Genomic DNA, 27,169 nt, shown 5'->3' on the forward strand with positions numbered 1-27,169 from the left:
TGTAATTGGAAGGTGACTGCACAGACACTGGCTCTGAACTCCAGTGTGTTCAGTGGAATTGTGGGGAAAGGTGCCAAAAGGAGATTTAACCAGGATTCGAGAAGAGAGGACTGGAACCTGTTTGACAAGAAAATTAAAGGAAGGCTGAGATTCATATAAGAATCTGCACTAATTTTGTGAGGCCTGGCTGAAGAGTGTAGGATTGGGGATGAGAAGCTTGGACTAATATGTCTTGGATTGAGGGGGGCAAGAAGAATAAAAGCCAGTGGAAAGACTGAATTTTGAAAGATAAGGGAAGAAGGGAATAAATGGAGGGGGAAAGACTAATGCCATCTTTCCACTCCCAATCTCCCAAGACTGCAGTGAAGGCCAAGATTTCACCTGGACTGGGAATGCTTCCCTGCTGCACAAATGTTGGTGAAATTCTTCAGTGAAGCAAGAGGACAAGAACTGCTATTGCCATCACCCCAGAGTTAACTCTAATGGTGGAGATGCAGGTGACAGACTGAAGGGATTTTTTTTATGCTAAGCTTCTTTCAAATGTTATTTTTGTTAACGAAGGCATCTGAAAGTGGGGCATGAGGGATCCTCTTCCAGGAGAATATGGGAGTAATCCTAAGGCAGAAAATATCAAATCAAAACATAATCATCTCCCTTTCCTCCTCCATGAGTGTACATTTTTACATTTTCCTTTAGAGGCCCCTATTTTTTCATGTGCATGGAATAAATTTTGCATTAATGGTGAGTGGTCCTGCTCAGTAAATGAGATTATCACATGCAGAAACCCTGCTGCAGAAGCTATAAACTGTCTGGTGAACAAGGAAGGGAGAGGATGCTCTCAAAGTCAGAGCAGCTGAATGCTACCCTGGAGAAGTGGGTTTGGGTTCTGAGCCTGCTTCTACCACAGAGTTCCCAAATGATGGGAGGCAAGTCCCTTTGAGCAAACTTTCACAGGTGGTCACTTGCTGTATGTTCCTCATTTTTGGGACTTCTGGCTCGAGACCCCACCATCAGATTTGCAGAAATGCTGAGCAGGACCAGCTGCAAGTGTAGTCACAGAGTGCTGGCCTGGCCCCACAAACTGCCCACAAATGCTGAACTCTCCAAAACAGGAGTTCTTGGGTATAACAGGTCAAATACACAAAATTAGTGGGTAACTTCCAATTTAATCTCATTGTGCCATCATCCCTGTAAAGCAGGGATAAAATATTTTTTCACATCACAATGCACTTATAAATGTCTTAGTTCTTATGTAGCATTCACATGTTGTAATGGAGGAAGTATAACAAAAAATCTATAAAGAGGTTAACAATTCTCTCTTGAAAGAAGTATCTATGTAGTGGATAAGGCTTGGGGATGCAGTCAGGATTGAAATCCCACAGGCTGATTAGCCACTAAGAGAGCACTGCCTATTTATGTACTGAATGAAAGAAACTGCTGGTTATCATGTCACAATGGTGCCACAACACAAATTAAACCTACCAGTCAACTTAATTTGGTCATGTTGTAATTCACTTTTGTTGTAATTACATTTTTGATTACTTTATTTGCAATATTAATATCCTCTTAAAGAAGATTTCATGTGTGCAAAGACAGAAGGACTGGGGATTTTTACTAGTCTGTTACTGTAGAATATAGTTTCATCTTCCTTAATAAAAAAATTAAATCAGGGGCTTCACCAGACGCGCTTTAAAAGCAGCAATATTTTTTCCCCAAAATATTTTGAAGACTTTTGACTCTGATAGATGTATTCATATAAAAAAAACATTTTTAAAAGTGTAATGAGCTAAAAATTCCTTTCACTCAATTCTCAGATATTTAATATTCATCTCTAAGAATGACTAACACAACAAAATCTCAGAATAATTAGAAGCAAAAAAGACATTCAGCATGATCAAGAAAGCCGTAGGAATGGGATCTCTGGGAAAGTTTGGAGTTCAGACACAACAAATACATTGCTAGTGTTCCATTTGTGAAATGGTCTGGGCTAATCTTGCCTTGTAGAAACTCCAGCTGGTTATGGGATGCAGTTGGAGCTTGAAAGATGCCTGTGGCTAAGAAGCCAGAGAATTGGCACATCTGCTCTCCATATTTCATATTTTCATTTGTTTTCAGCAGCCCCGTGCCTTCTAACACAAACATGACATAAAAATCTTGATATGTGTAGTGCAAGATCAAGCAATAATTTTATATACTGATGAGGAAAGACAGAAATAAGGTCTTTTTCTTTTAATAAGCAAAATTAAAAGCAGAAAACCCAGATGTCTGTATTTCCCTCTGTGTATAATTTCAGAGTAACCAGACTGTCTCTTACTCATTACTATTTACCTACAGTTAAACATTAGGAATCAGTGATAATAAATCCCACAAGTGGCCTGTCAGAGTTCTTTCTTTTGCTATCTCAGAACACAAAGAGTGATGAAAAAAAAATTTGCTTGAGAAAATTACATAGACCAGTAATAACTTGGAAACTGAAAGGCACCAAATGAAAGGAAAATAAGCCTGAAAAAACATCATCAGCTTTGATTAAAATAATCACTGTTGCAAGCATGGAATTCCCATGAGAATGCTAGGAAATTGTAAATCATAAATCTACTTTTAGAAGACTTATATGACTCAATATAATGCTTATTGCAAATCAGTTCCTCTTTTTTTAATAGAGCTTGCTAACATACAGTAGCACAATTCTTGCAGAACAAAAGCAGTATTTCCACGTGCTACATTTCAGCAGACATACTACTTTTATTTTAAGAGTCTTTCAAAGGTGTTACACCAAAAATACAGAGAATGTATTTTTATACAGAAATTATAAGGTAACATTGGTAGATTGCACTTGTGTGGCAAGAGGGTTAAAAAAAGGGCTAAAAGCAATTTAGCTGATAGCTATGGTTGCTCTGTGTCCATGTAGAAAACTTGCCTTGCACAGATCATCCACTGATGATTAGTGATGATTAGTCTGGCTAATTCATATGAGCCGGACTATCTTGCTAGCTAAAAAAAAAGCCCTCTCTCGTGTGTCATCATTCAACTAAATGGACCAAAACCGCAGCAGACTTCTCTGAAATTATGCTTTTTTCTACATCAGCAGTGAACAGCGTGTTACAGATAATATTGGCTTTGGTCCTACTGGAAGTACTCTTGTGCAGAATATCTGATGAATATCTCTGAATACACTCCCAATTCACTGCTAAACTTCCAGTTAAACTCTACACTCTTGAGTATAATGTGCAAGAGAGGTGTCCCTTTACCAAGCCTCTGTTTGAATTGTGAATCTTGCACAGATATTTAAGACAATATGAACACATTAGTTACACATCCAGTGCACTTTAGCAAGAAGCTTTTCAAAGCACCTGATTGTTGCTTGCTTTTGATGGAATCCTTTGTTCCTCCTGTTTATCCCCTGCCACCACAAGTAGCTGCTGCTGATCTCCAAATCAATACCCTGTGACATGCTGGGTGATGTGTCAGTGCATGAACATTTTTGAATTTAGCTGATGAAAACAGAGAAAATAAAATGAACTCATAGAAGAAAAAGTCACAAGAGAACCTTGGCAAATTTTCACTGTAACAAGGAAGTTTCGATGAAAAGTAGGGACTAGCAGCTGGAAAATTAGGCTAGAAGTTTCTGATTTCTTGCAAAAGCAGTTTTAAGGGTTTTTTCCCCCAACATTTCCTCTTCTATTTGCAGCTGACTGTCATCTTCAAAGGCTTTGGGCAGAATGTCTGAGAAACACACCCTCTCCTTTTGAAATCTATTGTCTATCTTCTCCTCTGGTGACAAAGATCCTGCTTTTTCCTTGGTGTGCTCAGACACTCCAGGTCTCACATTTGTTACAAAGCCCTGAAGAGCCTCCTGAGGCTCAGGGTGTCTGTGGATTACACTGTGGATGTTTCTGAAATAGATATCTGAAAACTTAGCTGCTTGTGATTATGAGTGGCTAGAACTGAGGATTCCTTCAGTATTGTGTTCCCCATCAGTTTGACCTTATAAAAATAACCACCATGTAGCCATAATATAGCAAGGGTTTTATGAGCTACTATGTGCAGACATTACATTCTCATTCATAAGTATTGCCTGATGAACATATCTCTTAATAGATAAAGTCCTTACCAATGGAATTTCATATTTTGTCCAGCACAGGATGAAACGCCACATGATGAGGGCAACTTCTGTATTGTTGAAATGTAACAGGATTCAGTACCTGTCCTGGTCCCTGACAAGTTACTTTTTTACTCACCAGTAACTGAAAAAGTGATGAGTTTTGAGCTGTTAGGTCTGCATGCATGATAAGCAAATCATTGTGATACAAAGATAAGCGGTTTGGTGGCAACTCCTACATGAAAGAAAACAGAATTGCTGTTCACTATCTGTCAACAGGGAGGCCGCTCCCATCTGAAAGTGGAATGCTTAAAGGAAGAATTAACAGACACATTGAGATTCAGTATGTTAGAACTGTAGATAATGCAGACAGTGATAATGCAGTGGTAAATGCAGGAAAAACTCCTGTGAGAGCAGCAATAGGCTTCTGACTTTGGCCAATTCACTGCTCGTTTGAGGATCACTATGGCTTTAAAGGAGCTCCTTAGGGGGTTTCTGAAAGGTTGAGAAAAGCAGTGTACAAGATAATGGGCATGTGTGAATACATTACCTTTTTCAGGGTACAAAAAAGAACAAAAGCATAAGGCTTACACAATAAACAGACATTTACACCAGCACCAAGTAATAAAATGTTCAACAGAATAAGACTAGATGTGTGCCAGTGACAAATAACAGCATCATTAACTGTACTGTAAATTTTCAGTCCATTTTTTTTTCTTTTCACAAGCAAGACCTTTTGAAACTTATTTATGTAATGAACCAAACTACACACAATACAAATTTTTTGCACGTTATATTTGGCTGGTTTATTCCTATAAAACAGACAATTCATCCTAGATCCTGCCCAGACTATACTGCTTGCATGCGAAAATATATGTTTACATTTGTATCCTGAGGCAAGAGCAAAAAAATGAGGATTTATCCTGCTCTTTGCAGAGGCTGCAAGATCCCTGGGACAGCCAACAGCCCCACAGTCTGGTGCTGTTCACACACTGCAACAGAACCGAGTTTCCTGTTTCTTGCTTTCGAGTTGTGGGTGCATGTGTTACCTGCTGGATGGTTTATTTTTTTAGGTTAGCATGTCAGTGGGACACTTTGGATCCAATAATGATCCATATGCTGTTAATTGGTACAGATTTCAGAAACACTAGCTCTAAATGAAGTAATTAAAGAAGTACACAGAAACGATAGGTTGATGGGACTGATTCCAACTGTACAAGCCCAAAGACTACATGGTCCTCAGATAAAACACAATTCTGAGGAAAGAACCAATTAAACATGGAATCCCAACATACCAACTCCTTGGGATAAAATTCTACCAATTTTCACCAAGGTGGATGGGACACCTATACTTAACCCAGAAAAGGAACATATAATTTATATATGTGTTTGATAAACAGCAAATACAAAGCCATTACAAACCAACCAGTTGCAGACAAAAGAATGGAAAGTTTAGCTGTGTTTAACCGTGTTGTCAGACCAGCACTGGGACAAAAACTAACCCTCAATTAAATGTTTAAATGTAGGTTGTAGTATTAAAATGTAGATTGACAGGCAACCAAAAACACCTCCAAGCAAACATATCAAGAAGATATTCTGTCCTCTTCTGCCAGTTTTCCTTACCTCATCTCCCACAACAGACAATGTACAGCTAGAAGTTTCACCATGCTAGCTGGGAGAAAGACTGAAACACGTGGATGGGATGGGAAGTGGAGGCACCATGCACCATAACAAGAGTGGATATTTTAAAGATGCATATGAAAATTCACAGGAAAACCATAAAATTACTACATTTTGAATATTGATGCAAAGAAAATTAAGAAATGATGCCACAGTTCAAATCAACACAATTATCCATAAACTGTTCCTAAAAATAAAGATACTAGTTTAATGACTGACATCTGCTAATTATTCCAAAGTAAAGTTCTCATAGCACAATACATCAGATTTTAACAAAGGTTATATTGCAGTACCTGAAGTCCCACAATTATTAAAACCCCACAATTATTAAAACCCCATGTGCTCTGAGTTCAGCAGCTGTTCAGAAGCTTTAGGAACTGCTCAGAGGGACCTTATTTCAGGACCAATGTGCACAGCAGTCCTTACCTGTAGGCAGAACAGCTCCTATGCTATTATGCTACAATGACATTTAAGAAAACAGCCTTACCTTTAATTTAGAGTATTTGAGAGGTGAAGAGGAACCACTTGCCCTAGGTGCCCTTCATGTCTAATGGCACTCAATTTTACAAATGAAAATTGACTTTTCTGTTAGCTGATAATTCTTCTTCTGAAGAAGAAAGTACAATTTTGCTTATATATAATTCACAGGTGGGGAAGTTCTATCAAATCAAAGGGGTACTTTCATTCTTCCTGAGGAACATGCCACAAAACAAACTGCAAGAAACTTGTGTGAGAAAGAATAAGATATGATTTATTTTGGGTATGAATTCAGGCATGGGAAGGTGCTGTAATTCAAAGGTGTCTCTGCAAACCTTCTCTCTGCATCAACCATTGTTTGTTTTCATACTTCTACATTTGCCCTCCATGAGAAAGAGACAGAATGATAGAGCCTCAAAAAACTCAGGAGTTCCTGCAAAGCAGAAACAGCATTGTGAACTTCCCTGTGATACACACACCAACACTTTGGAATTAATTGGGTGTAAAACAACCTGAAAACAGCCCTCCAACCCTGATCTTACACTGCTCTTCTTTCTCTCTATATAATGTTGACATTGATGTAATCATTCATATCAATTTTATCATTAAAAAACTACCATATTTCTGACAAATGAATGGGGTTTTTCAGATGCATGAGGAAAGAAAGTGTGAAAGGGAGATACAGTTGAAACAAAGCTACCTGGACAGCACAGTGATACAGGGACAGATCTTTAAGATGTAAAAAGTTGGGAGCTGGTTCGATAGGACGGATTTTGGGTCAGAAAAAGTAAATGAATGCTGGGGAGAATGAGAGTTATCAAGTACAATGCTGCTTCAGTGTTTTTTATGCTAAAGGGTTCCCTGAGTTTTGGTTCAGCCAAGACTGATTTCCTACATATGGGGCAGTATACAGCTGGCCAATACTTTGAGACCATTAGACAAAACACCAAAATTAGGAGGCTTCCACCCTTATTCTCTTTCAGTGATGAAACAGCTGGATTTGGGTTTGGACCAGATGACCTCCTATGGCCTCTTTCCACCTCAGCTGTTCTGTGATTCTGTCAATCACTGCCAGTGCTGTGTGATCTCTCTCTTTGATGTTCCTTACCACCAGGTGACCATCAGTGACAAATGTTCCCATCTGCAGGTCCGCCCCTCAGGTAAACACTGTCCTTAGGAAGAAAGGATGACAAAGACAGTGCAAGCTATGGAATTACTTCTATAGTATAAGTGACACTCCAGCCTCTCATGTTGTCTCCTAAACTGTGAAAAACACCAATCATTTGTTTTTAAAATTTCAAAAGTTTAATAGTAATAAAATGGTTATAAAAATAGCAATATAATTAGACTAATAAAAATTTGGATGATTAGGATTAGGACAATATGAGACAATAAAGCAAAGAGGTACAGACAGTCCAGGTACCTTTTTCTGTGCAAAATAAGCCCAAAAAAGACACACGTTAACACAGGATTAACCCTTAAAAGGAATAGCCTGTTGCATATTCATACACCTCATCCATGAAGCATAAATTCCATTCAAACAAAGGATTCTGTCTGGTCAGTGACAACTTCTTCCTCTGAATCCTAACGGCATCTTCAGGGCTGAGCGAGGCAGGACAGTTTGTTTCTTCTGATAAGGGAGCAATAAATTCTTTTTCTCTGAAAGATTTAGGTGTCCTGTGGCTGCTATCTCAGTGCAAGTCCTCTCTTTAAAAAAAGTATCTTACATAGCATAGTTTCTATACTAACATTATGTTATAATCTAAAACTATATTTAACACACTACTTAAGAAAATTAATACAGTATAATTTTCTAACATAACACATATAATATTCATTTTAATATTTGAGAAAAGCCAATCATAAAATATGCATTTTTCACATAAACATTTGCTGATGGCCTGTCACAGGCAAGCTACAGGTAGATCTCTATGAACCTGTACCTGTACCCTGACTGAGTAGAGCTGTTTTTCCGTTCAGTGTGCTTGTCTAGATTCTACTTTTTTGTCATTTCCTTCCCGATCTCACAGAGCAAGCGGGAAGTCAGACGAGACAAGGGGAAAGGCACAACAGAACAGGACTGGCAAAAGAAGGAAGGAGGCAGGACTTTTGTTCAACAAGAACCACGATCGGTGAGAGTCCCTGTGCCTTCTACTGCTAGTCTGACTGAAATGATGGCACTTTGCATCATTGCTGTGCCACCATTTAAGGCATGCTTCTGAGTGTTATGACTAAGAAGCTTGACTAGGCCAATATTCAAGCAGCAATCAGTTTATTATTTGATATGGTAAAGTATGAGCAATACAGTGCTGGGTACAGTGGGGGAAGTTTTCCCTCCAACTGCACACCGATAATTGATGGTTACAGGTATTTATAAGGGTACTCATCAGATTTTTTCAGCAGTTTCTATTTCCAATCTTTTACTCATCAGCAATTTTTATTCCAAATTATCACATCACAATTCTATACACTATTGTGATTTTAATTTCTCAGGATGTATCTCAAAGGAGTATCCCCAGATGGTGACAGTCCAGTTTCCGAAAGAAGAAAGACTGATCCCATCTGGTGGGGTCCAGCTCCCCAGATGTGGGTCCACCTTTTAATTGCAAGGACTATAAATCTCATAACAGTGATGTCCAGCTTCCCTTGGTCGAAACCATAAACGCTTGAGGTGATGTTCATCTTCCTTTCTCAAGCTGTTTTTCTCTGCTTCAATAAGGAGTGAGATAAGCATATTTCCTTTATATATATTCTAAAGCTATAGTTTCAAGGATACAAGTAATATTCTAAAATTATACTTCAAAAGGTTATTATTGCAGAGCTTTTTATGGATTAAATGCAAGCAAAAAGCAAGATCTTTAACACCTTAATACCAATGCTCCTAAATCAACCAGGGTTAATTGCAAACAAAAGATACATTCAAAGGCCTTTTCCCATGCTTTATTTTCCTCAGTTATTATTAGAATTCACAACTATCCCATTGTCAGTGTCCACACATATCGCAATCACAAGTACACACGTCGCCTGTTTGTACCTGACACGAAACACAGCTCTGCATCTCACATGAGTGACTGTGAAGCAGAACCAGGAGTGCCAAAATGACCCAGACAAAGGCACTTAATTAAAAGATGGGCACCCTTCTGAAGAGTTTGGGAGTTCCTAGAGGATGAGGACATTGATGGCCACACTGGTGCCTTGGCCGCTGTGCAGGCAGGAGCAGTGGTGTACCAGCGTGAGCACTGCAAGCAGGCAGCTGTGTGTCCAGATGTGTGACCATGATCGAGCTTTTAATTTAGATATTGAAACCTTGGCAAGGAGTGTGAGAGCAACCTTCACGATGTATCATCAGAAAAGTGGCACAGGTCAGAAACCATAAACTGAGATGTTTTTGACGGCCGAATTCAGACACCAGCCTTCACCCGGTAACTTAAGGCGGTGAAGCTCCATTCACCTGGCTGATGCTCCGTTCATCCCTAAACCTGCTTTTTCCTACAGGAAATGTGTGACCTCCCAGCTGGTGACATGTGATTGAAACCAGTCAATACATCCTAAGAGTCAGGTAGAGGAGGGAGGTGCCGCCGGCTCACCCAGAGCAAGGCACTCCCCCGCGGGGGCAGAGCAGGCTCCGGGCCGAGACGGCCCCGCTCCCTCTCAGACTCTTTCACTTTCGTTTCCGTTTCCGAGGCTTTCCCGGGCGGGGCTTCCCGAGAAAGCCATGGCGCTGACGGTGCAGGTGCTGCGGGTGCTGTGCTCCAGCGGCGGCTGCCTGGAGCAGGGCGAGCTGCAGCGGCGGCTGCCGAGCCGGCCCTCGGCCGAGCAGCTGGCGGCCGTGCTGCGGGACGCGCGGCGCTTCACGCTGGTGCGGCGGCCCGGCCGGGTGGCTGCGGCGGAGGCCGAGGTGGCCGTGGTGGTGGCCACCAGCCCCGTGCGGCTGTGCCCGGAGCACGTCGCGGGCTGCCCGGGGCACTGCGGGCAGCTGCACATCTGCAAGTACCACCTGAAGGGCTTCTGCCGCAACCAGCTGGCCAGGTGACGGGCGGGGGGCGGCCGCCATGGCGGGGGGCTCGGTGTGCCCCTTCAGGGGAAGGAGCTCTCAGTAAAGGCCTTTCCGCGTCGGAAATGCTCATTGCCTGCTTTTATTTATTTGCGTGTGTGTTGTTGCAAAGGTGGCAGACACAGGCGGTGCTTGCACAGCAGCACTTCCTCCCCGGCTCATCACCCTGGCGCTTTCCTGCCCCGTGAGCAGGGCCGTGCCAGGGAGAGCTGAGTGTCCCCGCAGGTCCCTGAGCTGTGGGACCCTGGGCACTGTGCTAGAGCTGAGTGTCCCCGCAGGTCCCTGAGCTGTGGGACCCTGGGCACTGTGCTAGAGCTGAGCGTCCCCGCAGGTACCTGTGCTGTGGGACCCTGGGCACTGTGCTAGAGCTGAGTGTCCCCGCAGGTCCCTGAGCTGTGGGACCCTGGGCACTGTGCTAGAGCTGAGTGTCCCCGCAGGTACCTGTGCTGTGGGACCCTGGGCACTGTGCTAGAGCTGAGTGTCCCCGCAGGTCCCTGAGCTGTGGGACCCTGGGCACTGTGCTAGAGCTGAGTGTCCCCGCAGGTACCTGTGCTGTGGGACCCTGGGCACTGTGCTAGAGCTGAGTGTCCCCGCAGGTACCTGTGCTGTGGGACCCTGGGCAGTGTGTTAAAGCTGAGTGTCTCCTCACATCCCTGTGCTGTGGGACCCTGGGCAATGTGCTAGAGCTGTGTCCCCGCATGTCCCTGTGCTGTGGGACCCTGGGCATTGTGCTAAGCTGAGTGTTCCTGCAGGTCCCTGTGCTATGGCACCCTGGGCAGTGTGTTAAAGCTGAGTGTCTCCTCACATCCCTGAGCTGTGGGACCCTGGGCAATGTGCTAGAGCTGTGTCCCCGCATGTCCCTGTGCTGTGGGACCCTGTTGGATGCACTCATTGGCTGAGAGGAGGTGATGCTCTGGAGCTTTGTTGGTTTTGTGGTTGTGAGCTGCAGGTCAAAAACATGCGGATATTGTCAGAGTGCACTGAGGCTGTAATGACTGTGAATCAGAAGTAGCGTGGCAATTATCCTCAGAGTAATTATGTAATCTGCTTTGCAAATCACATAATGGCTTTATAGATGAGCAATGTGGACTTTTCAGAGCCTAGCTAGTTTGGTGTGCTTTTCCACTGTTCAGTGTAATGCCCATGGGGTATCAAAATAATGCCAGTCATTTTGATCTTGGGTTTCTTGAGTTCTAGGAAGGGATGCAGGTTTGTTCACAACTTCCACTCAGACCACAATCTCCGTGTTCTAAAGCACTATGGACTTGAGCATTTAAACCATGATGAACTTTGCCAGCTTCTGCTTCAAAATGACCCTTCCCTCTTACCAGAGGTGAGTATTACTGTAACAGCTTCTTAGTCTTGTGTTTCAGTGAGCATCACAACGTGGAAGAGGCTTGACAGATGTGGATATTGGTTGTCAATTTAGTTAGCTTAATGCAAATCTAAAAATAAACCTGCATCCTCTGTTCTTGCCTGTGATGGGTTGACCCTGGCTGGCAGCTAAGCTCTTGAACAGTTCCTCACTCCCCTGTCCCAAGCAGAGGAGGTGAGCATTAACAAGAAGAACTGAAGTGGCAAAACCTGTGAATGGAGATAAAGACAGTGTAGAAAGGGGAGGAAAGCAGGGGGAAGTGTTGCAAGACACTTCTGCTTCACCACCTCAAAGCAGACTGATGCCCAATAAATCTCTGAGCAAGTGCTACCTTGTAAGAAGGATCCATCTTCCCTTTCTTTTACCTTCCCTCTGTCCCCTTCCTCACTATTATATGACATTATGTGGCATGGAATATCCCTTTGTCCAGTTTGGACCATTTCCTAGTTTTGGCTGGAATAGAGATAATTTTCTTTCTCATAGCTGATACAATGCTGTGTTTTGCATTCAGGGTGAAAACAATGTTGATAACATGTTTTAGTTTTTGCTGAGCAGTGCTTGCTCTGAGTCAAGGACTTTTCAGCTTTTCACACTGCCCTGCTTGCCCATAGACTCAGAGTGCACAAGAAGCTGGGAGGGAATGCAGCCAGGACAGCTGCCCCAAACTGGACAAAAGGGTACCCCATTCCATGTGACATCATTCTGAACAGTGGAGCAGGGGGAGGTGGCCCAGGGGTGGTGCCACACTGGTGGGGACTGGCTGGGCTTTGGTCAGTGAGTGGTGAGCATTGCATTGGGCATCTCTTGTTTTGTCTGTTCTTTTATCATCACTATTATTTCCTCTTCATTTTATGCCATATTAAACTGTGTTTATCTCAGCCCTGCAGGGAGTGAGTGAGAGGCTGTGTGGTGTTTATCTGTTCTGGGTCCAGCTGAGATAGAGTTAATTTTATTACTGGTATCATAAACAGGGCTGTGTTTTGGATTTAATATGAAAATCACATTGGCAACCCACTGAGTGCTTACCTTCAGTCAAGGCCAGTGAGGAGGGGCACAAGGAGCCAGGAGGGAGCATGGCCAGGACAGCTGACCCAAACAGACCAAAGAGATGTGTTATCAACCCTGTTTTGGTCCCAAACCCAAAACATAGTGTGGTATGGTCTGCTGTGAAGAAAGTTAACTCCATCCCAGCCAGATTCAGTACCCCTTAGTAAAAAAAACCTCCAAAACTAGAAAATTAGAGGTGTCATTTAGCACTAAATCCCATCTTGAGAATGTCTGTAAGAATGTTGTCTTTTGAAAGATCTTCTAAACATTAGCAGGGCAAAGGAAAAGCTGTCAAGTAATCATTTGGAAAACAAAAAGAAAGAAGAAATATTTCTTTCAAAAGCAAATGTATGCACATTGTAGCCATAAAAAACCTACAAAACATGGATTCAAACAATCTAAATGAGCATATTGTACTTTGACGTTTAAATTCTTTTTTTCTTCTCCTTCCCAAGGTCTGCTTGCATTATAACAAAGGTGATGGACCTTATGGATCTTGTTCCTTTAAAACATCCTGCACCAAACTTCATGTTTGCCAGTACTTTCTGCGGGGTCAGTGCAGATTTGGCAGCAGCTGCAAACGATCCCATGATTTATTAAATCCAGAATGTTTTGAGAAACTGGAGAAACAGGGGATGAGCTCAGACATTATCAAGAAACTACCTTCCACTTTTAGAAACATGTATGACATAAAAAATGGCAACAGGAGCATGTATGACATAGAAGATGCCAAATCTTCACCATGCAAAGGTAAATAATGTCCTCTTTTGAATACATCAGGAGTGGCATAGTAGTGAATTTAATATTTTCACTGGTGTCATTGAGAAAACTGAATTAGCATCTTGATTTGTGTACAAGGATGGACCTTGTACCTATCTCATTGAGAGAGATGTTTGTCTTGACAAGTGAAGTCAAGAGAGGTTCCTGAGAAACAGAGTGCTGTTGTTTATAAAATTCTCAAACTTGGGGTTAAATACGTGTAACAGGAGCTGGGAGTAGGGAGCTCTATAATTTTGGAGTTTTTTTAGGTAAAATACGTAAAGGTAGAGACCTGTTTAAGAATAGGAGTGGTTGTCTGATTATAAACTTTTTAATTGTTTTTCTTTAATGTAGCGATTGTCTGGCACAAGAATTCACAAACAGCACTATCCTAGTTATTTCTTGGAAGTGTGATATTTCATTTGCACTTTTCTTTTGAAGTTCTTTAGAATTGTAATTTAAGTATAGTTTAGCAGGGAAAAAACAGGATAACAGAATGGAGAATTCAAGTGTGTATGCTCATCTCTGCTATTCTGCCTGGAGTTTCTTCTTCCTTTCCTTAATGTGCTTTAATTTATAAAGTATCAGATTTTGAAACTTTGTATTTTATAGCTGCCAGTGTGATCAGCTGTGTGGAACGCACATTTAACTCAAGTCCATCTGGAAGTATAAAGGAATTGGACTCTATTCTCATTTTGTGGGGATAGCAAAAATCTGTATCTGAGGAATTCAGCAGTTGCAAGGAAATCAAGTTCAGAAAGGATGGATACAGGGAGGGGACTTTGAGTATACAAGTTTATCAAAGGCTTCCTTGTCTTTCTGGGGCTGAGTGCAGTTAGGTGGTTACAATCATTGCCTTTAGGCTTCTTTCCAAGGATAGGAGCACTTTAAGAGGCATTGTTGATCTGAAGTGTGTTAATGGTTCCAATTCCCCCCTCTAGATGGAAAACCCAGTGCTAGACGGGATTCCTCAACTTCAAAGGAGGATGAATCAGAACAGATATGTTTACATCATCTGTACAGAGGTTGTGGCTTTAAAGGTAGGTTGTCTCAAGTATCAGTACAGACTGTGTCAAGTCCAGCCTGTTTTTCTGTTGTCATAAAGAGGAAATGGTAGACATCTTTCACAGAAAGGGGAAACTTTCTGTGAGTTAAATCTCACTACTGTCTGGACTGCTGTAGGAAAATGTTTGACCTGGCACACCAAACAAAGGAGATGTTTTGTTTTGCTCTGGAATCTGCTTGTGCTGAAGATTGGCTACTCCACCTGTGTTTACCTAAGGGATTGCAGAATGATAAGAGTCACATTTCCAAACAGGAAAGATATGAAAGATACTCTGAATTCTAATTTTTTTCTTCTCGTACTCTTCTATTCCATCTGTCTTAGCTGTCTCCCTTTCAAAATGTTCCAAGGTGTCCAGGAACAAGGCTGCTTTGTCATCCTTTTTTTTTTCTTGATGTTCTTGACCTGTGTACTGAATGCCTCCTTGTATGAAGGTGTGGTGCAGTTTCTCCTTGACTTTGCCTGGAGTTAAGTTTCCTTTTGTTCTGCTGTGGAAATTAGCTTGGTGTTTATGCACATGTGCACTGGTGATGTCACCTTCACTCCTGTTGAGGAGTGACTGCCCACTGACACTTTGAACTCTTGTAACACTCTGATACCTGGCTCACTGCTATCATTGCTCTTCTGGATCTCTTGGAGACTTACTGAAGGGCAAAGGACTTTGAGACTAAAGGAATGATGTCTGTGTATTTTTCAGAAGAGGGGAAAGGTGATGGTTATTTACTGGGTTGTGTTGGAAGGTGTGGGACCTAGACATGGTATAAATACTGTGGAATAAGTGGTGGATACATCCCTGCTTTCAGCTGGGACAGAGTTAATTTTCTTCCTAGAAGCCAGTACAGTGCTGTGTTTTGGATTTATATGAGAATAACATTGATAACACACTGATGCTTTAATTGTTGCTAAGTAGTGCTTACCCAAAGTAAAGAATTTTTCAGCTGCCCATGTTTTGCCAATAAAGAGGTGCACAAGAGGCTGAGAAGGAGCATGGCCAGGACAGCTGACCTGAACTTGTCAAAGGGCTATTCCATACCATTAAAACATCATGCTCAGCATATAGACTGGGGGAGTTGGCTGGGAGAGGATGATTGCTGCTTGGGAAGGGGCTGGGCATCAGTCAGTGGGTGGTGAGCAAACATGTGTGCATCACTTGTATTTATTGGGCTTTGTTCCTGTCTCACTTTTTGTTAGCTTCATTACAGATATACAAGAGTGTGTGTATATATATATATATATATATATATACACTTACACCTGCTATATTGTATTTTGTTTCAGTTACTAAACTGTTCTGATTTCAGCCCACAGATTTACCTTTTTCCCATTCTCCCCATTTCATTGAAAGAAATGGGAGTAAATGGCAGTGTTGTACTTAGTTACTATCTGAAGTCAAACAGTGACAATCCTTCTCCTATCTTACAGCTAAGCACTTCTGGGCTTTGGATTTTTCCTCAGTAATACCACTTTGTGACAGAGTGGTTAATCATAAATACACTTTTTTCATATTTATTAAATAATAGCCTTGTAGGAGCCTGTGATCATTTTTTGTCTCTTTGAGAATGATCTGCACAATTTAAATGTGCAAAGAGAGTCTAGTACATACAAAACCTGGACTTCCACCTAAGCCCAAAAATTCAAGTGTTGCTTGCTTATGCTGAAAAATTTTGAACTATTGCTTGTAATGGAGCCATAGGTGAACACTTTCCTGTCATCTTTGAAATCATCAAAAACTATCCTTTTGATGATTTCACCAGCTGGGTACACAGCCCTAAAATGTTGGAGTTCTCTCATAGCCTGTCAAAATACTGTCAAAATCTCCTACTTCTTTTTTTTTTTTTTAAACTTTTACAGAAAAGTGTATCAGAACCCATTTTCACTTGCCATATAGATGGCAGTACTGTGAGGGTAATACCTGGAAGGACTTCGCGAATATGGAAGAAATAGAAGATGCATATTGTGACCCAAAAAACGCCAGGTATAAACTCTTATAAAAATTTATAATGTTTAGAGTTTGTTGTGTTGTACCAGATCCTTAGTGGCTATAAATTGCTGCAATTCTAATGTAGTCATTGCATAAGCAGTTTTATTTGACATTCTTCTACTGACCTCACTTTGCATGAGATTTTCCCCCCTCTTGGGAGCAGAGCATGTGAAGAATATGGAAATACCTTTCAGAGTTTGGAACTGGTTATATAGCATAAAGAGAGTATTGGAAAGGGCTCATCCCAGTTTGCCACATGCCATGCTGGAAAATTACCTGTTCCTCCTATGTTACAGGCTCTTGGAAGCCCTTCTTAAGTTATGTCAGTGTTCTCTTTAGAATATAGCTGGTCACCAAGGAGAAGGCAGTGCCTGTTTTCCAGTGTTCTGATTTAGGAGTGGGCTATGATCATTGCCCATAGAACCAATGTGGGACATAGGACTGTAATGCAAAATACGTACCAACACATAATAGAGCTAGCACACAGAGTTGTGAAAAGTGCAAGGTGCAAAGCACACATTGTAGTGAAAAGTGCACCTTTGTGTCCTGCTTTTGGATGAGATTGACCTAATTTGCAAATCTGTAGTGGGCTTCTGAATCTATCAGTAAAGCTTCACAAACAGTTCTGATTTCTTTTCCCTCTTTTTTTTTATAGATTTGATTGTGCTTTTACTGAAGAGTTCCTTTTCCCGTTCAGTATCTCTTTTCATGACATGTGCTGTGGGTCGAAAAAAGTCAGACGTCTTTCTACAGCCTCCTCTGTGACCAAACCCCCTCATTTCATCCTCACAACAGAATGGATCTGGTACTGGAAAGATGAATATGGCATGTGGCAGGAGTATGGAAAACAAGTAAGTGTGGAGAAATGGAGAGGCTCCTGAGGCTGGGTGACAAGTGCAGAACTACTGAAAAGTGCACAGAGCTTATATCCTCCCCCTCTCTTGTCACCCTCTTCCTCTCACACTGTACAGATGGACATCAAAGGCCTAATGGGGTCTTTTTCTTGTGATTTTGGTTGGTCCAGGTGGGGGACTGGTCACTGATGAGTCACAAATATTATCAGATAACTATTCAGTGAGTTGTGTCAGATAGGATCACAGTAATAATACATTTTTTACATTGCTTCTGAGAAAAGCCTCCTTCTCTGAAGGTCCATCTTGCTTGGTCTAGTTGGTAAATGTGTCACTCTAAATCAAGGATTTCTCATACACTGATATATCCTGCAGCCAACATACATAAGAGAGTTGTTGGTTTTTAGACTTGCTTTTCTATAACAGACCAGGAGAAACTTTTTTTTCCTCTCTATTTTTGGCATGACAGGATGATCTTCATGCAGCTGCTACTGTCTGCAGTGATGACCTGGAGAAAGCTTATTTGACTGAAAGTTCTCCAAAGATGACCTTCAAAGCTGGAAGACATGAATATGAAATAAATTTTGTGTGTAGGTTGCATTTGTTTTGTTTTTATGTTTTGTTCTTCCCTCCCAGATATCTTGTGGTTCTGAATTACCTTATTACCAGAGATAGAAGAGAGAAATTTGGACTTAGAAACTCTGTCTCTGTAAGCACTGCAATTCAATCAAAGTTCTCAGGATAAGAGCTGTTCATATAAGCAGAGTGGCATTCTATTCTTTCAAAGCTTTTATTTTTGAGGAGTTTTTGTACTAGGTTTCAAAATATCTGCCAGAAAGTCCAAGCATGACACTGATGCTGGCACCAACACAAATGCTGAGGAACTTCTAGAAGACTTGACAAGCCAGCTTCTGCTCTACTTTAATCACTGGTTTGCAGAAAAAAAAAACCACTTGGACAAGGTGTAGGATCCAGACAGTCCTTAGCATTGCAAGATTGTTGCACATATTTTCTTTTCATCCTGTCTGAAAGGCTGAGAAAACACCTTGACTATGTCAAAGTAGGAAGAAGTGTTTCCCAAGAGTTCAGGAAATATAAGCTACTTGTGATGGTACTGTCCTCTCTGAGCTGTTGCTTTTCTTGGCATCTTTTTCAAAAATTATGTATAACAATGATGAGAATCAGCCTGCCTGGACTGTCAGTTTGATGTAGTTGTCTTTGATCCAGCTTTTCATTACTATCTCATTCTGCATGAAAAAAGCCAATCACAAAAACCTCAAACCAAAAAACCAGAAAGGACATGTTATGTGTTGTTTGTGATTCAATCAAAAGCATTGCTGGGAAAACTTGGCCAGCTTAGAAGTGAAAATTGCATAGTGAATCAATCCCTTTTCCAAGGTTTGGGCTTTTTTTAGTAACTTAGGCAAATATATGCAGTGTAGATGTCTTTCAGAACTTCATTTCGAGGCTTGGTGGTGTCAAGAGGTGTTTTTGTTTTCCTGTGTATCTCTCTCTGAAGATAAGGCCTCATTGTCCTGGCTGGTACTGACAATTAATTGTTAGTATGATGTCACAGTAGCTGCAGAGTTTCCAAGATCCAGAAGGAATGCCTCTAAAATTCAGGTTGCTGTGACTTGTTTCTCTTGGTGGCCAATAAAAATAAATGGTCTGTGATAGATGTTGGGTTGTGGTTACAGGGTTTGAAATCTACAACTAAGTGTAGGAAAAAAGTTCTTGGTTGCAAAATGAGGAGGAGGGAGCCTTTTTGTCTATGTTTTTAACAAAACAACTTGGTGACAAATGTGGCTGCAGTGTGAAGGCTTTCAAAAACATCTTTGATTGTTCATGGGATTTTGTTTGGGTTTTTTTTCCCCAGCCATGATGCAGAAAAACCTTTGCTACAAAACAGAGAGGAAGATTTGCAGGAGACCTAAATTTGTCTCTCAGGCAGAGGTTGAAAAGACAAAAGCCAGGTAACCACAGCTGCTCATTCTGAGATGATGGGTTTAGTGCTTTGTGAATGCTGAATCCTCCATGGGTGCAGACAGGATGAAGAAGTAGCTGCTAAGGCAATTGTGAAAGGGCCAAACCTTTCCTACAACCATGTCTTGCCAGGGCAGTGTTACAGCCTGGCCAGTAGTTTTCAATCAGTTCAGAAACCTCTGTGGTGAAGAAAATTTGGGTTTGGCCACAGGAAGTGTGTAAATGTAGGAAATAATTCAACATGTAGCAGTGTGTTTATGTGTACTAGCTCTTTTCGAGATTAATAATTTTCAAAGCTCTGTGCAAGTTCAGAAAAATTCTTTTGAGAGCAGCCAGCCAATCTGAAAGGAAAGCAGTAGTTTTTACAGGTAGAGCAAAAGGTGGGGGCCTGCAAGGAGATAGAGCTGCATGTAACAACCAATTTTTGCACATTCCCTTGCAGCACACAGTCCTTGCTTAAACACTGAAAAGAGCAGCTAAACACACTAATTAAAATTGGAGTGTAAGTACAGGGGAGGTCTGTATCTATCCTGTTTCAGTCACATTGATGTGATACTGGATGTATTTGTATTTACCTCCCCTGGTCTATTACAGCTTTTATATATACATTCAACTCTGCAAGAGAAATCCTTATGTGTTGAGTTTAGAGTATATATTTCTTATTTTCTGATTTGGCATCCTGCTTTCTGACATAAGTCTTGACACGATGACTTGGAACAAATACTTTCATGTGCTGAACAGAAATGACAGTTTTGAAATATTTTTGATATGTTCAGTTGCCTATATTCTCCCTAAGCTTGACAAAAATGTTTAGTATAATATGTACATAAAATGTCATGTTTAGTTTTATTTTCATTGTCTATTTGTGATGTCTTACCATCTACAGGGGCGTTAAACATACAGAAGGTTTTAAGAACATTCCAGCTCACTGGGACAAATCTGCCCTGCCTGAACTGGGATTCAAGGTTTGGAGCTTTTAGTTTTTTCTTTCAGTTTTGTCATGTAAGGTTTGTTCCATCACAAGTTCAGTGTTTCTATATAGCATAATACAGAGGTATTGGTAAATTTAAACCTGATACCACACTGGACAGACTTGGAGGTGAAACTAGACCCAAATTTGAACAAATGGTGGCAGTAAAACTGTGGCAGCAGGGACTTTCACTGCTACTATCAATCCCTTGGCTTGGCAAATTTGCTGTGTTAACAAGACTGGTACTGGTGCCCAAAATACACAGTTTTGATGTCCCAACATGTGCTGAAAGCAGCAGAGGTAAATGATGCCTCTGAGCTTCAGAGCAGCCCTTCCCTTAGCTGTAGGCTGTTGTGTGTCTCTGGAGAGCTCCTCTGAAATCAGGGGAGTTCACAGAATGGTTGGGCTTGGATGGGGTAACCTCTGGAGATCACAGAAACCAACTCCCCTGCTAAAGCAGGTTCACCCAGAGGAGGTCACACAGGATTGTGTCCAGGTAGGTTTTGAATATCTCCAGAGAGACTCCACAACCTCTCAGGGCAGCTTGTTCGGGATGGGATCTTTTATTATTATATTTACTATTATTTTATTAATTCCAGTGAAGTAAACTTCTTTACCTTTGTAACTCACCCAGTTAATATATGTGTGGCATACTTTCTCTGACTTCCTCTCTGCTTCCACCAGCTCCTCTGTCAACTCTAGTAACTGTGCCTACAGAAAAGGTACTATCTGATGCTCAGAAATCACTAACTTGCAAAATGCAAATCCTCAACAAGTTGTCACTAAGAAACAAGACTAACATTGACATTTTTTATGTTCCTACAAAAATATACAAGTAAGCTTTGCATGCTTTCAGAACTGTCATGTAAGGAACTGATTTTTAGTAGTGGGACCATGTTTCTCCCTAAAATTGTTTGACTAAAGCCTCTCCAATTGATTTAGAAACACAACAGGCAGTGAGTGCAGTTTGGGTTCACTAGCTGTCAGGAGTATAAAATAAAAAGATCCTCTGGTTTTCTGCAACATAAATTCTCAATTCCTTATTTATGTGCTCATTTCTGCTATGTATTTAGATACTGTTTGATGCATGCATGCATATCTGGACCCAGATACTAAGAGGGATTGAGTAGCTGCACAAAAGCATGGCAAAATAACTTTTCAAACATTTCCTTGCAGCTGATTGAGCTTGACTGTTCTTCTGAAGAATACAAGAAAGTCAAAGTGGACTTTCAGCGCACAATGCCCAAAGCAGCTATTAAAAAGATTTGTAGAGTTCAGAACCCATCCCTCTGGGAACTGTATCAATGGTAAGGGTAAAACACTGCTCTGGTGTGTGTGCATGGTGTTTGTTGTTTCTGCAGTTAGCTGTATGTGCTGTGCTAAAGATAGAACATGCATTCCTGAAATGCCTCTGCCACCACTCTCCCACTGAAATACCTACCTAGTATCAACATTTAGATAAGAGGTATCAACAAACCCAAAGCTCAGTAAAGACACAGAGCTTAGAACAGTCAGATTCAGGGCTGTGTGGGAGGAATCCTTGCTCCTGACTTCTGCCAGGCCTGTGTCCATGACAGCTTCCTTCCAGTGAAACCTTGAAGCTGGTAATGAGTCACATTTAGCACAGTGTTTTGCAGCTGGTCAAAATTGAAACAGCCTTTAAAATGAAATGCAAAACTCAGGGAGGGCAAACCTTAATAGAAACTTCTGTGTTCAGGGAAAAAAAATAACACTGAGATTCCTCCCTCTCTCTTCAGATGCAGTGAAGGAAATAAAACATTTGTAGTAAAGCATTTATGTATAATGTGATGAAAGCAGGTTTGTATGCCCAAATTAGGCCTTACTGTAAAGATTTTCAGAATATACTCTGTGTAAAATTGTTTCTGAGTAGCTGTGGGTACCTGTGGGCACAGCCACAGCAAAGATTCTGCTTCTCATTGCAGGCAGAAGGACCTAATGCAGAAGAGCAATGGTGGAAAGGCTGCAGATGAGAGATTTTTATTTCATGGGACCAGTAAAAAAGACATTGATGCCATCTGCCAGCAAAACTTTGACTGGAGAATCTGTGGCCTTCATGGGACAGTCTACGGCAAAGGTTGTTCTCCAGCTCCTTCAGTAATCCTTGACTTGCTAAAAATTCTCAGTACTCACTGCAGAGGGCTAAAGTTTACAAGGTGGTACTTGGCCAGTCCTGGGCTTCTCTGTGTCGTGATGTGGGACACAGAGCTGAGTTTCACAAGGGCCATTTGGAGCTAAGGCACTCTAAAAGGCCTTGGCCTCTGCTCTCTTAAGTACTTGCAAGAAAAGACAGAAGAGGTCAGTTGTACCAGAAACCATCTGCTAGATTCCAGGCTTACTGCTGTTCCAGTTTCTCCCAACTCCTACAGAGAAGCAGCCTGGCTTTTTTTCTTTTTTTTTTCCCCAAGAATCTCAATGTAATTCTGGTTACAGTTTTTTTGTCTTATTAGCAGATTACATCCTTCTATATTGTCCTGTGTACAGGAAATTTCCAGCACATGGAGTGAATAGCTGAGACACCCTGACTGGCTGACTACACACCTTTCTGGTTGAATACTTTGTAACTCTCAGAAATGTTAGAGGATCACAGTGTGTTTTGAGCATGGAAGGGACCCACAAGGATCAAGTCCAGCTGTGCTGATGAATATTAGTGGCCTCTGCCAGGAGAGGAGTTGTGGTGATGGTGGGGGAGCTGGACGTCTAGGGTTAGGAGGATATCCTTTAGAAGATTATGATAACGTTTTAAACATTGGTTTTTAATATGTGTGCTGTGAAAACTAAAAAGTGCATAGTGATCATTGCCACTAAGAGGGACACAGAGGACAAGTGAAGGCTTTGGAAAGGCTGTTCATGAATTGCTTAATGGATTTGCTTATTTATTCATTTTCACACAGTATCACTTTGTTCCTGCTGTTTTAGTGTCTTATAAACTCTGTCTTGCTGTCTCTTCTGCAGGAAGTTATTTTGCAAGGGATGCATCTTATTCTGACAACTACTGTGGGACAGACTCAAACACCAAGACCATGTTCCTGGCTCGAGTGCTGGTGGGGGAGTTCACTCTTGGGAGTTCTCATTATGTTCGGCCTCCCATGAAGGACAACCAAAAATTCTATGACAGTTGTGTGAATAACTCCTCAAACCCTTCTATCTTTGTCATCTTTGAGAAACAGCAGATTTATCCAGAGTATCTCATAGAATACCAGGCATCAGCAAGATTTCTATAGCAGTAAAACCTGTCATCCTTATGTTTAACTGGTTTAAACAGTTTTTTAGTTTTGACTTGAGAGAGAAAAATTGATTTTGAAGAAGCTGTGTGATCAGATAGGTGAGTGTTCAGAAACATTTTTTCTCTGTCTTTTCTGTGTAATAGAAAACAAGGCATAAAAAGACACAGAGGATGTTTTAGAATTCCTAAAATCCTGTTTCTGTATCCTATTTGTAGCAGCTTTCACATTACCCTACATTATGGGAGCCTTTTATAAATTTATTAGAAGAAATTGCTGATGGTTGTAGCATGAGGATTGGCCATGACTGCCAAGTTTAAACAGTTTGTAGTTATTGTTTCAGGATAGATTTTTACACGTGCTCATTGGTCAGAGGTGCTATCCCTCTACCTGTTTATCTTTTAACTCAAAACTGGATAAAATACAAGTTTTTAGTAATCTGTCTCCTGTAACAATAGACATTCAGGTGTTTGCAACTGTGATTGTACAATCTCTGTGCTCAACTCGTTGCATAAATTCATAGCAGCACTCTTCTTTTTTGTTCTTACTTAATCTGCACCAACAAAACCTCAAAAATTAAACTTGCTTGTTGAAACAGAGACTTATTTTCACTTGTTAAGTTTCTCATTTAAAACAATTACCAAAGATACAAGCATTACAGAGGTTGCTTGGTGCTGTGTGATTCAGATGATTTACTGTATCAAATAAATACTGTATTTCATGTCTGAGAACACAAGTTTTTCATGACTTTCACTGTGCCTACAAACACAAGAGTGCTGGCAGGTGCTGTGGAGGAAGCAGAGGAGGCAACTCACAGTTATTTAATACCATACTTAGGAGGGAGACATACTGCTTGTCCTGCTTGGTTATCAGTACCTTGGTTCTGTGGATGAACTTTACGGTTCCCTCAGAGCTGCTGGGAAGGATGGTGAGTGACTGTCTCTCATTAGCTGTTCTGCCTCTTTGGGTGCAGGAGATTCACAGATTTCCTGTGTAATCAAGCTGTCATTGGACTTCTTTCAAGAAAAACATGCTTACCTAGGAAGCTGTCTTCAGCCACAGAGCTGAAACCTTTTAAATCTGAAAATTAGATTGAATATTTAATGATACCTATCAGAAGAAGATAATAGTGTTGAGCAGTCAGCTTACATGTGTGCAATCAAAAAACTTGAGCTATCAAATATTTTTTTAAGAATAAAGTTGCTGATGCATAGATAGATACTTTATCATAAGATTAATGTGCTAAAGTAGCTATAAGTTAGCTACACTGTGCTGCAGAAGCCTTAAGAAATACTTTCTATATGACCTAAAAAAGCTCATCTTCAGCTACATTCTGTATATTTCTTTTTAACTCATCTGGATGATGACTGACAGGGGTTCACTGGGTAACTCTTTATTACTTCAGCACTGTGAGCCAGGAGCTTGGCCATGATTAGCTGGAGTAAGGCTGTGGAGACCCCCTTTTTTGTAAACTGCAGATCTAGCAGCATATCTGCTATTTGTGTTTAAATATCTCCCATTTGTGTTTAATCCCACTGCAACACAGAATAGGGACAGGCAAATTGGCTGTATTATTTCTTTTGAAAGATTTGTAATAGAACATAAAGGATAAATCTAATGTCAGCAAAAGAGCTTGTCAGCAAATAGCACATTCCTTGAGGAGGATAACAGTTATGTAGGAAAAATTTCCAGTCTGTTCAGAGTAAGTTTTTCTGCCAAAACAAAACCCATGTTCATCTACATGTTAATGGCAAATGAGAATACTGGTTGTTTGAATTTCTTCCTCTGAACATAAGCAGAATTTCAGGTAAGAACTAGGATAGCTAAAGTCATGTTAATCTTCTGCCAGAAAATTGAAACAAACATTCTTTTTTTAGGCAAAAAGTTGAAATATTTTTATTGATATTTTTTATTGTATTTTTAAAACCTCTAACTTGATTCTTGTATGTGTATGAGTGTAAGTAAAACAGAGAATAAAATGCCTGGTTGTTGTACTTTGTAGTCTGTTATTTCTCCATTATCACAGAAAAGAAAAGTTACCTTGTTTTCCACTTTTGAAACTGCAGGGGTAACATTCTTGTGTACGGTAAATAAACAGGTACTCAAGCCAGTAAACTCCTTCTGAGGGTTTTCTCTTTTTCAATACTGAAATCACAATATTCCAATAAACTTGTAAATTTTGAGGTTGTTGTTAAGCAGTAGAAATCCCTCTACAGCTGTTTGGGTTGCATTTGGAAATGAACACATTAAAGAGATGTTTGCATTAAATCCAAACTTTAGGCAAAAAGTAACATTGGTCCTCTTTTCTGAGTGAGGAGTATCTCTTTTGGCTACTTAAGCCAAGCCACTGAGCAGGAAGAGTGCAGTAATGTGTCACTCACTCCCACACCATGTGAGGAGACAGATAAGCTGTGAAGGTTGTTTCCTTTTTGGTACCAGGTCCATCCTGGCAAGGCAGACAGCACAGCCAGCAGAAGCCAAACAGCTTTGCTGTGCCAGCAGTGGGGTGTGGAGCCATGGGGGTTTGTGACCCCTGATTCTGCTGTGCTGGAGAGGGGCCTGGCAGCCAGCCAGAGGCAGTTCACTGCACCTTTTCATGAGGGGTACCTGGAGCCAGGTTTGTCTTCATTTTCTGACTGGATTTTATGCTGTGTGGGTGCCAAAATCCTGTCTAAGTGTTGGCAGCAAGGGAGTGGCAGTATCTGGTTTGGATACCTGCAGCCTGGCAAAGTAGGGGCTGGTGGGTGAGAGGAACTTGGGTGGATGGCAGATAGCAGGTGCTCAGTGCTGCTGGGCTTGGAGAACAAGCTTTGCTTCCAGGAACCAGGGCTGCCTTGGGGCCAAAGGGCAAGTGAGAATTGCAGAAATGCTGTTTAACTTGGAGTTCTTCCAGCAGAAGATCCGGGTGGGATGGCTGTTACATGGGCAGCACAACTGCTGCTTCCCTGTTTGTCCAAGGATAGACTTCATGGCCTCCAAAGCTCCACTGCACTTCTTGCTTCAGGCCCATCACAGTTTCATCTCTGCATGCAGAAATCCTAGCAACTGAGGGAATACTCCCTCCTTGGAAGTAGCCACAGCTCCCTGCAGTGCAGGGAGAAAAACATCTTAGAAACATGAGATTTTTCAAGGTCAGAAGAAAGTGAGTGGGGCCAGTATAAACCAAGCAGTGAAAGACAGTTTATAAATCAGCTTTAAATTATTTTACCCTGCTTTCTACTGTAAACACCTGGAAGAGTCTGGTATCAGGTGAAGCTATGTCCAGGATGATTAACAAAGGGAAATGAGGTGATCATTGCCTGAAGTATCTCACACAGAGAGGAAATTCTGCAGTTTAATGCCAGATAAAACTAGAAAGTTCCAATTTACAATCCATGAAGCATAATAATTTCTGCCACCCAACTCTGTTTTTCTAGGAATACTATTTTTAAAGTACAAAACTGTAAAGCTTTTTTCCTATCAGCATCTTCATTAAAAATACCATTTCATACTGACAGCTTTCTGTCATCATTACAAAGACCAGAAGACATATTTAATAGAAGCTTTCCTTTACCAAGCAGCCTTTGCTTCATATCAGCTGTCAGAGAA

The 27,169-nt window shown here is 41.1% G+C and overlaps 1 protein-coding gene across 1 annotated transcript; it reads left to right on the forward strand.

Moving 5' to 3' along the window:
- Positions 1-9,422: 9,422 nt before the first annotated feature.
- Positions 9,423-25,575, forward strand: PARP12 (poly(ADP-ribose) polymerase family member 12). Its single transcript, XM_058805235.1, has 13 exons — positions 9,423-9,595; positions 9,941-10,285; positions 11,508-11,643; positions 13,188-13,482; positions 14,433-14,531; positions 16,406-16,529; positions 17,191-17,386; positions 17,856-17,976; positions 19,263-19,359; positions 20,256-20,334; positions 21,516-21,646; positions 22,283-22,434; positions 23,313-25,575. The coding sequence occupies exons 1-13, from the start codon at positions 9,423-9,425 to the stop codon at positions 23,579-23,581; spliced, it is 2,217 nt and encodes a 738-aa protein (XP_058661218.1). The 3' UTR covers positions 23,582-25,575.
- The last annotated feature ends 1,594 nt before the right edge of the window (positions 25,576-27,169 follow it).

This window comes from Ammospiza caudacuta, chromosome 5, assembly GCF_027887145.1.
Source record: "Ammospiza caudacuta isolate bAmmCau1 chromosome 5, bAmmCau1.pri, whole genome shotgun sequence".
In the NCBI taxonomy this organism is placed as follows: Eukaryota; Metazoa; Chordata; class Aves; order Passeriformes; family Passerellidae; genus Ammospiza; species Ammospiza caudacuta.

Excerpts from the sequence above, each read along its gene's own strand:
- PARP12 (XM_058805235.1), top strand. The coding sequence starts at position 9,423 with ATGAGGACATTGATGGCCACACTGGTGCCTTGGCCGCTGTGCAGGCAG. Across the intron at positions 17,977-19,262 it reads ATATGAAATAAATTTTGTGT|CCATGATGCAGAAAAACCTT; the intron begins GTAGGTTGCATT and ends TTTTTTCCCCAG. Across the intron at positions 20,335-21,515 it reads TGCCTGAACTGGGATTCAAG|CTGATTGAGCTTGACTGTTC; the intron begins GTTTGGAGCTTT and ends ATTTCCTTGCAG.